Source organism: Glycine max, chromosome 12, assembly GCF_000004515.6.
Source record: "Glycine max cultivar Williams 82 chromosome 12, Glycine_max_v4.0, whole genome shotgun sequence".
NCBI lineage: Eukaryota > Viridiplantae > Streptophyta > Magnoliopsida > Fabales > Fabaceae > Glycine > Glycine max.
The window spans coordinates 15570771-15582404 of NC_038248.2; the positions used below are offsets into that span (position 1 = coordinate 15570771).

An 11634-nucleotide genomic window follows, 5' to 3' on the forward strand; every position below is an offset into this window, starting at 1 on the left:
GCTTATGTGGTAAAAAGTTAAATGAAGTAAAAAATACAAAAGAATTTTTATAGAAATTGACTCCATGACCTTTTATTTAAAGATAAGATAATAAATCATTAAGACACTTATTTTATTTTGTTTAGTTAATTCTATTTTGTATGTATCATAAGTCAAGAATTATTAATTTTTTTCAAATTATAAAAAATTATAAAATTTTAAAAAATTAATATATAAATTTTTTAAAATTTTATTTTATACCATTTTATATATTTTAATTTTTTAATAGTTTACAAATTTTTGTTTTAATTTTACCAATTTATAATTAATTTTCATAAATTAGTATACAAATTATTTTTACTCTATTTATATAAATAAATATAATTACATCAGTTAATATGTAAATTATACAAATTAGGTAAATTATTTTAATATGTAAATTATTTATATAAATTATTTTATGTAATTTAGAAAAATTATGTAAATGTATTTATATATAAATAATAAATTTTTATTTAATTATAAAAATTAATAAATTTAAATTTTTAGATTATTTAAATATTATATTAAATTTACATAATTTGTATAAATTATATAAAACAATTTGTTTAAATAATCTATACATTGGTTTATGTAATTTTTTTTAAAATTATAATTAAATAAGAACAAATTTTTATTATAATACTTTATTAATTTATATTAAAATAAAATTTTACAATAAAAATGAATACGTGAAATTAAATATTAAATATTTTAATTTAATTTAAAAAAATTTACAGTTTTAAAAAATAATTTTTATAATTTTAAAAGTAAATATATAATATTTTTAAAAAATATTTTTATTACAGTTGATATAAATTTTATCTATTAATTACAATATTTTAATAGATTTTATCTTTTAATTACAATAAATTTAAGGATGGACGTTAGAAAACTAATTGAAAATGGATAAAATCAAGTTGCATTCGTCATTTTGCTGACATTGTCCATGACTTGTATTTCTTGGTATCCTCACAATACAAAGCCCTGCAAAAATATATAAAAATTCAGTAATATTAGTACAATTTTCTAGAATTATACATTTGTTTTCATATTCTCAGACATTAAGATATTGTAAGAAAATTTACCAACCATTAAAGTACGAAATGGCAACTAAAAAAAAGCCATCTTGACTAAACCAATCGTCATGCCTTGTTTCGTTGTGATGCTCGTTAGGTCTAGACTTAAACAATAGTGTATTGTTTCTCTGGATTCAATAAATACCTTCTATTACACATCTATAGCAATACATTACTTTTAAATAAAGAAAAAAACTTAGAAAAGATAATATATTTTTATTACAATTGTAATAAATTTTATCTATTAATTATAATATTTTCATAAATTTCATTGGTTAATTACAGTAAATTGAAGGATGCACGTTAGAAGTTAGAACAGTAATTACACATCTATAACATTTCTTGAATACTCAATATTAATATTTGATAAACTCTATGCTACATAATTTCTAATTGTTGATTTTGTAACCTTTAACTGATGGATGATTTTTTCTATAAAAAAAGTAATGATTTTCTATATATAAAAAACTGATGATTATCTAGTCAAAAGTTGTTATTCATATAATAATGCTATAAAAATGTTAAAGCCAGCTGGCACTAGTTTTTTTTTTTACTATCTTAATAATGAGACATACATTGAACAAAATATTTATTATACCCTTACAAGAAAAGTAGAATTGAATGAAAAGAAGTAGCACTTGTCCAAAAACTTTTAAACATTATATATATATATAATCTAAATCTTAAAAGTTACATATATAAAAATATTGAAAGAAATACAGTTAAATTAAATTTCCAAAAGTAAAAGTATTCAAATGTATATTTGATATTATAACTTTATTTTCTTTAACATGAAAAAATATATTTATTATATTTAAATATTTATATTTCATAAAGTACCTGGACAATATATGGTTACTATACTTGTTTTGTTTAATTTTAAAACTTATCCATAAAGAAATTAATGTTAAAGAAAAACCAATATATAATATACGTCATTGTTAATAATTCATTAAAAAAATTATAATTTTCTTACAAAGAAATGTTTTAAATATATTTTTATTACAACTGTAAGAAATTGTATATATTAATTACAATATTTTTTAAAAAATATATGATAATTACAATAAATTGAAGGATGTGCATTAGAACACTAAGTGTAAATATAGCATTAGTTGAACAATCGAAGAGTCTATTTGATCAACTCTATTTTACATAATAGTTGATTTTGTAATTTTTAAGTTATTGTTTTTTCTATATAAAAAACCCGAAGATTTTCTATATATAAAAAAATGATAATTTTCTAGTCAAATGTTATTTGTAACACTCTCATCATTTTTGTTGATCATTTTTTATTTATTTAACTAGTTTTTTGACTTATGCCATGAACGGGATAAATAAAAGATTTTAGATGTTTTTATTTAGATTTAAAATATTTTATTTAATTATAAAATTGAATATAGATGTCTGAGAAAGAGTCTGGTAAAGAGTATGATGATTTTTACTTGATTTTTTTAGTCATAATTAAAGTAAACCTCATATATATATATATATATGCTATAAAGTTATGAGTACATTTAAAATTTTGGGTTGATAAAAGAGTGTATTTAAATATATTTATCTCATAGTTATTCTTACAACTATTATTTTTATAAAAAAAAATATTACTCCCTCTACTTTCTTTTATAAGCAACAAAAATTACTTGTTTGGTCTTAGATATAAACAAAAGTTAACTAATTTTATCTTGTTCAATGAAACTATCTTCAAAAAGTCCTTTATTTAATAAAGCCAAAGAATTTTTTTTTATTTTTATGTTTGATATCAAGTTCCAATGAAGAATAGTTTAAAAAATAATTTTTTTTGGGATTAACACAATTCAATAAAATTAACAAATAGAATATATAATGAATTAATGATTATAAAAATATATAATTTTAAAAAAAAAATATAGTTTATAGAGTCTTTTAACATCAAATAACCAATGATTATAAAAAAAATCATCCTAATGTCCTAATATGGTAACTCGTGTGATACATGGATATAACATGAATTAGCGTAGAAACATAATATTTTATATTTTAATCTTAATAATTAAAATCCAAGAAAATGAATGTGAGAATAGAGAATAACTCTAAAAAAGTCATTCTTGGAGTAAGTTGATTCTTCCTCTAAAAAGAAATATATAAAAATCATTCATATAAAAGTTGTATACATTAAGATTAAGATGACTGGTAAACATCTAAGAGTCTCTCAACATAAAAAACAATGATTAAATTAAAACCACTCTAATAGATTCGTCCGAGTAGGAATACCCGTGCGACAAATAAATATAAATATGGATTAGCACAATATAAATAGAACATATAATAGTCTTAAAGAATATAATTTTATATTTTAAATTAAAAAATATAGGATATTTTGATATAAAAAAATTAAATATCATTTATATAAAAGTTGTATACATTAAGTTTAAATGTAAATATCTAAAAGTCTCTTAACATAAAAAAATTAATGATTATAAAAAAATTAATCATCTCAATAAATTTATCCTAATATAATATAATCGCCCGTGTGAAAAATATATATATAATTATGGATTAGTGCAATATAAATCGAATATATAAAATTTTAAAAATTTAACTTTCTATTAGGGGCGAGTAAGTGGGTTGGCTAGTCCCGTGCAAGGTCTTTCCTGCATTGACAGTAGACCGGGTCAACCCGCCACACACTCTTACATAACTTAAAATATTGGTTCATCCCCGCCCCACAAACCCTGCAAACCAAACGGATTGGTCTGTATGCCTATTTGTTTTTTTTAAAATGCAATTTTAAAATAAATATATTTTTTTCTCTTAAAAAATAGTCAATTACACTCAATTATATATATATATATATATATATATATATATATATATATATATATATATATATGTTAAAAGTCTTAATAAATCTCTAACAAATACTTAATTACAAAAGTTTTAACACAACCAAATAAATTTTCAACATAAATGCAAAGAAAGTATGGACTGAGCTTATAAAATTAATTGGGTTTGGATTGGACTTAACTAGTGGTTGCGGGTTTGCGAGTCAAACCCACATAGCCCGCGAATGATGCAGAGCAGACCTAAAATCTTAGGGAGTGTTTGGTTTGACTGTTTTCTGTTTTCATTTTCACTGAAAATAGAAAATGGTTATGAAAATGTGTTTGGTTGAATTTGTGAAAACATTTTCAATGAAAATGAAAACAGGAAATAGCCAGAGGATGAAAACAATAAAATTTCGTTTTCAGTGTTTTCAGTTAAAAACAGAAACCTTATTTTGGGTAAAATGAAAATGTGATGGTAAGAAATGTAATTTTAAACAAATCTAAAAATAAAAAAGACAAGAAGTCAATATATTATAAATTTTCAGTATTTTTATTTTCTGAAAACGAAAAACAAGAAGTCAAACCAAACATATTTTCAGAATTTTAATCTTTTAAAAATAAAAAAAAAATTTCAAAAAATGAAAATATAAACAAAACACACCCTAATATAACTATGAAATTTTAAAAAAAGTTGTTCCATAGCCCCGTGCGTACCAGGGACCTGCGGACTGATCCATTGACTTGACCTGTATACCCACCCCTACTTTCTATACTTTCAAATTAAAAAATAAAGGTTTGGCAAACTATAATTTAATGAAGAAAGAACACAGAGTTACAGAGTTAGTAAAGATACCGGTTTCTGCGTTGAATCTCTGGTCTAGTTGTGCAGAAGCTCAATGTGGTTCTGATTTGGGACAAATTAGTAAAGCAGAGAAACAGATTCAGAAGGTGAAACGATGGAAATGAGTAATGGGAATCAAAGAGTCATGTCTCAACTTCACTGGTTTTATATTTTAATTGTTTCTTGTCTAATCTGGGAGTAATAGTTAGCTTCGTTTACGCGACATGTGTGTCTTACACACGAACCAGGTTAGGTTCGGATTCGGAGGTTTATTTGATGAATTTTACCAGTGAAATGAATGAATGAAAAAATAAATGAAAAAAAATATTTTTCTTTTATATGAAATGATATATATATATATATATATATATATATATATATATATATATATTACATTTTTTGATAGAAAAGAACTAAGTTTTTTCCTTTTATTTTCCAGCTCTAGATAGGGAAGGACGACGAAAACGAGTTTACTTTAAAAAGCCGACGGTGCCTAATCTCCTCGGATATCATCGGCCATCGTTCTCATCGATGTGATGACCAGATTATGTAGAGAGTGAAAAGAATATTGAAATTACATAAATACCTTAAACTAAGAATGGAATATGATAAAAAAAAAAGGACTCTCTGATGCGCGTTATCTATGAGAATATTAGAGGACAATTTCCCATTAGAACTCCAGGTAAAAAAACAAACAAACCTGATTATGCATAACGGGCTGGAGACCAATCTCAAACGAGCTTTATGTGCTCTTTGTGTGGGATGAGACACCGAAACTGTGGAACATGTTTTGATGGATGGGTTAAGTTAAGCCTATGTGGATTAACTTGTGCAGTGGGAATTGTCCTACGAGGGATTGCAGAAGGCTGAGTTAAGTCTCCCTGGCTACTCTCAATTTCTTCAACAAGGGAGTTCTTGCTAGCCATCCTTGTGTTGGTTTGTTCCTTAATTCAGAGGAATTGGAGGGTTCGGTTTTATCTTTGCCTGAGAAATGAGAATTTTGTTTGCTAATTACAGATCCACCACCTGGTTCTATCATGCTGTCCTTCCCAGCTATGTTATATAGAGGCTGAGTACCTCTTATAAAAAATTACTAATATTATTATATATTCTTAACTTTGTTCAGAGTATTTAGGTTTAATAAATAACAAAACCAAGATGTTATTCCTATACCACTAAGCACAATTACAGGTCCGCAAGACCCAAATGAGATATAGGGTTGAGAACCTTCATCGATTATCATATAAAAGGCAAAGTAGAGAGCTTGACATATAATTAAAAATAAGGGCATGAGAGCAAGTGTGTGGCGGCGTGAGCGATAACGGTGTGGGCTCAACGGCGGTGGTGTGATGATGTGGGTGAGAGGACGGCGCGATAATATGGATGCTTGATGACAACTAATTTGATTTCTCTATTGTTCTTTATCATACTGTCCTTGTGGTACGCATTAAAATCATATAATTTTCATAATTTTTAAAATTAAATGTCATTACTAAATATTAACATAACTATAACTATTATGCCTTGTTATTTTAATGGAGGAGAAGGACAACATAAAAAATGACAGATAGAGAAGTCAATTTCAACGGCAACCTAGGTGTGACGTCGTGATGGAAGCCCTGACACAACGATGATGCAAGCGTGACAGGGGCCTTGTGTGACGGCGGCGTGGGTGGTGAAGTGAGTGCGACAACGATGTGAATGTGGGTGCGAAAGCTTTCAAAATTCATAAACGTGAGGGTTAGGTTCTTTTAATTTCGGGTAAAAGTTGAAAGTCACGGGTATTGCAATATTAATTCACGTACATGCTAAGAATCATTCATCAATATTAAGGTAGTTTTCAAATTATATAGTATACAATAAGAATTTTGGATTCAAAAATTGAATTGTTTCCAATTCATCTTTAGATCTTTCAAAATTCCAAGAAATTTAATTCTTTCTAATGTTCTTGACATAAAGATCATACTTGAGGACATTTTCATTAACCGATTTTTTTATCATTCACAAACTTATATCACCCTTGACCCAAATATATAGCTCATAGTGTTTTCTCTTAGGCCTCACATGTTTGTAAGCATAGGTCCGCCCCCTTCAAGACGAAGATATATACGCTTTCCATCTAAAGAAACAAAATTATCCACAAACTTTGTAAGAAAGACCTATAAACATGGAAAATCAAATTGATACATAAAAAATAAGATCATGAAATAAATTAGTAACACAAAATATAACACTAACACGCAAATAAAAGAAAATACATGTGTTAGAAGTTTATAATGAGAATGAAATTTAGAACAAAAATAATATGAAAGAAATGATAACTTATTCATTAATCAAATTCTTCAAATTCTTTTTGTCTTTCTCGAAAAAAAATATATTTCAGATGATCCATTTACAAATAACAATTCAGTGTATAGACAACTGGGCAACTTTTATAATTCAAAGAAAAAAATCTTGCTTTTGATGAAGGCCAGTTTAAATAGAAGAAAATATATATTTTAAAATTTTCCAAATTCCGATTTATTGTCAGTTAATATATTCCACTAATTAGTGTTATTTATATTTACAGATTGACATTAAAAATAAATTTAATTGATTTTTATTTATGCACAAAATTAATGTTATTTATATTTTTTTACATTAGACTTATTATATTAGATTAATCAATTAACATAATCAATTCCTTAAAAAAAATTAATATAATCAATTAAACTTTTTTAACGGGTAATAAAAAATAATGAATTATTTTTTTACATAATTAATATATTTTATTCTGTTCAATTATATTTATTAACAACATATATATAATTTGGCAACCAATTAGTATTAAATGTGTGAGTAAAATTTGTATGACTTTTACAATTAAATTAAATGTTATAAATTTAGTTATATGCAACAAGTGTATGTATAAATTTTACGTATTTCTTTTTTATTTTTTTAATACTATATATTTTTAATAATCTATTGTTTTATTGATTCTAATATATTTTGAGATATTTTGACTCAATCAAACGATCATAATATATTTTTTTTGTAAATTATATTTTATTTTACAATCAAGCATTAAGATTTTATTTTAATTTTTGATATAAAATTATTATCTATTTAATTATACCGGAAATTTAAAATACATATATATAAATTATTATATATCATGTTTATTTATTTCAATTATATATATATATATATATATATATATATATATATATCACATTTTAAATAAAAAATTGTCATAATTAAATATAAAAAATAATTTTACAATTATACTTTTATTCTTAAAAAGAGCATGAAAGTTAAAATTATTATTTTAGCCTTAAAATTATTAGTGGAAAAGTATTTTCCTTTTAGGATGAAAAATCATATAAAATAAGAAAACTAAAATTATATGTTTACTCATTTGTAATATACATATATATATATATATATATATATATATATATATATATATATATTTGTTTTAAGGATCTGGATAAGAATTTGGAGATCCTAATCAGAATAATGAAGAAATTTTAGTTTATATTTTTAATAATTTTCTGGACTAGAGCCAAAGAAATTATAAAATACCCGTCAGGTCCCTAAAAACTAAGATTAATAAAACGTTAACAATGAGATAAATTGATAAAAGTAAATAAATAGAGAGGTTTAAAATACATTAATTTTTGTAAGAAATTTCATATTGTTCACGAAATTAACATTTTCCTGCATTTCAGTGAATCAAATAAAAAATTAGTTTTATTTCATTTCATTATGAACAACATTTTTACATCATGGAGTAAGAAAGAAGCACACAAAAGGGTAAATTATTGTCAGCTTATTATTCAATCTTCACAAACAAATATCAAACATCATCCCACTTTTGAACCGAAGACAGTCCAATATATAGTTCCAAACTCAGTATAGGAAACAAAGAACAGAAAAAAGATAATTAAAGAAAAAAAATTGTATGAAAAAAAAAATGAAATCAATACTCAACCACTTATGCATGCATACTTAGAGAGATAAAACTAGCACTGAGGCCATGAATGCTCCAACAGAGCCAGCAAGGGAGACAAAGGCTGAAGCAGCAGCATTGGGAGGGGGTGGCTCACTGACAGGGCTTGGTGTTTGGTTTGTGTCTGAAGTTGGAGACTGACCCTGATCTTGGCCAGTAGGTGCTGCTGAAGGAGATGATGATGTTTGTGGTGATGGTGGAGAAGCAGTGGTTGTTTGGTTGGTGTTTTTGTTCCTGTCAGCTAGCACAATCACTGTCAACTTCTCATTCTTGTTGCAGTTGTCTTTGTTGCCACTTATGAAGAAGTGAGGGCCTGATTGGTTTAGCTTGTAGACTGTGTGGCCATCAGAGTATTTTGCATAAGGTGAATCAATGTTGCAGCTGGCATAGTCTTCACTCTTTACATAGAGCACTGAGTCTTGGCCAGATTGGTAGTTGAACACTGCAATAAACATATGTAAAAGTTTAACCCTTAGGGTATGATTGAATGTGATATTTTTGTGAGAAAAAGAGAAGCACTCATTTATCCAAAAATTTTAAGTTGTGGAGATAATACTAATATGTATAAATTTGTGAAGGTAACATTCATATTATATATTAATTTTTTTACTGTATTTCAAATTATGTGAATAATTTGTAATTATATATATATACATATATATATATATATATATATATATATATATATATATATAATTAAAGTTTGAAAACATGTAGAGCTAGCAACTGCGCCAACAAAGCTCCAAGTCGCATTACTTTATGCTTGAATATGTATCCAAAACTTTTGACCATTAGAAAACCAAATTAGGAGAAAGGAAGAGGAAGTTTTTTTTTTTTTTTCTTTTTTTATATGTAACAGGAAAATAGAAGAAAGGCCTTTTTCTTAATTTGGATGTTATAACCATTATTTGATATCATAACATAGCCATGATAAATTAAAAAGAAAAGGTTAACTTGTTCAAAAGAATATAAGAATAATTTCCATTAACCCAATTCGATATATGTCAATTTAGATCTATATGAAAACGTTTCAAACTATGATCATAAGAATGAAAGATTGAATATATCAGAACTCACCAAGGGAGTCTCCAATTTGAAAACGGCTTTTTTCTGCCCATTGATTGAAGGGATTGAAACTGGGGTCATTTGGAACACTCCAACCCTTTTGGCCACCAACAACAAAATCATAGGAAGCACCCTTATGAACCATCAGTAGCAGACAAAGCCAACCAAAGGCATGCACTGCTTTGTTAGACCTTAAGATGAAGGTGGCCATTGGAAAAGATCACAAAAGATTTTGAAAAGGTGGAGGGATTTGCAATTTGCAAATCAAATGCTTGAAATGTTGAAGCTAGAGGGGTGATTGACATTGATCCATCATCAGGGTTTATGTAGATGTAAGTTGCATGGAACTGTGGCAAGGAAGCTATTGCAACTTTTGATTATTCTCACCTTCTGTTTGGGTTTACTTTGATTCTGGTGCAAAGCACAAGTTCACTTTTATTATCTGGACCATGAGCTCTTTTAGAATCTTTCTCATAACTTGGTATGTGGTTTTGTGCTTTGCTTCAGTGTTTTCAAGAATATTCATGTCTTGTGACATAGGGCTAAACTAGCTTATCACACAATGATATGTCTAAAGTCTAAACTGTTCCATCAATGTGAAGCTTTTTTATTGTGGCGGCAATATTGATATTTGATCCTTCACCAATACGTGATAGAGTAACACTGTGCAAGCATTTTTTCTACGCCTCCTTCTTCTATGACTTTTACTCTGCATTCTTCTCTCCTTTATGATCTAATCCTCTTTGGTAAATTTTATCAACTTTTTTCAGGAATGAATTTAACCGTATGATTGAGATGTACAGAAGCCAAAGTTTCCATTTCTGTCACTAACGTAAAAGGCTTTGCATATTTCGATACTTCAGAAAAGTTTACAGAAAGATATATAGCTTTCGTGGTCGTATGACCATGGAAATAAAATTTAGGGTAAACTTAAAATAAATTCAGGTACTAAACAGAAATTTTAAAAAGTTTAAAAATTAAAAGGATAGTAAACTCTAAAATTTATTAAGAAAAAGAAGAATACAGACGGTGTATAATAAAAAAAATATCCGTAGTAATTTAAAACAAATATCGCTAAAATTTAGAACATATATGTTGTTCAACCAACTGGGTCAGTCAGTGGGTCAGTTAATTCTTTAATATTGTGTGCAATTTTTTTTAAGATCGGTTATATATATATATATATATATATATATATATATATATATATATATATATATATATATATATATTAAAAAAGAAATAAGAGTAATTGAAAAAATGAAAAATAGCTCAAATGTATTACAGCTGGATTGAGAATGGCGTGGTGAGATCACAAAAGTGCAAGGATCTTCATTGTTGATCTAACCTGCCTTCAAGAATCCTTTGTATTGTTTTTACAGTAATTATTTAAGAAGTCTCTCGTTCTATAAATTATTTCCGTGGGAAGGCCGTATGACAACTACTAGAAATTTCCTTGTTTTCCTGCAGATTTTGTAAAAAATTTCATGATAAACACGTTTTCTACGAATTTTGATCTGCAAAATAATTTCTCTGTGAATAATTAATTTCTTGCAAAATTTGAAATCTTCAAAAAATTTCTTGCGGATTTTAAAATCTACATAATATTTCCCGTGAGTTTCCTTGCGTATTTTTTCCGCAAGAAAGTTTCCCCGCAGATTTTATTTTTTTAAAGTTGCTACAGATTTTATTTTTGCGAAAAACTTCTGAGCATAGTATTTGAATTCACAGAAGAATTTGAAGGTAATTTTCCTGGGATTTAAAATTTTCAAGAGAATTTGCTGCAAATTAAAAAAAATCAAATTATTTTTAAAATAAAGTCTTATTTTATTA

At 26.1% G+C, this 11634-nt stretch overlaps 1 protein-coding gene and 1 long non-coding RNA gene across 2 annotated transcripts; both read right to left on the reverse strand.

Annotated features, from left to right (window-relative positions):
* Positions 1 to 896: 896 nt before the first annotated feature.
* Positions 897 to 5935, reverse strand: LOC121173232 (uncharacterized). Its single transcript, XR_005887666.1, has 3 exons — positions 5446 to 5935; positions 4758 to 4808; positions 897 to 1005 (listed from the first exon to the last, which is right to left on the reverse strand). It is a non-coding gene; the product is annotated as an uncharacterized lncRNA (long non-coding RNA).
* A 2514-nt stretch (positions 5936 to 8449) lies between these two features.
* Positions 8450 to 10097, reverse strand: LOC100781182 (early nodulin-like protein). Its single transcript, NM_001255447.2, has 2 exons — positions 9814 to 10097; positions 8450 to 9178 (listed from the first exon to the last, which is right to left on the reverse strand). The coding sequence occupies exons 1-2, from the start codon at positions 10010 to 10012 to the stop codon at positions 8736 to 8738; spliced, it is 642 nt and encodes a 213-aa protein (NP_001242376.2). The 5' UTR covers positions 10013 to 10097; the 3' UTR covers positions 8450 to 8735.
* Positions 10098 to 11634: the final 1537 nt, after the last annotated feature.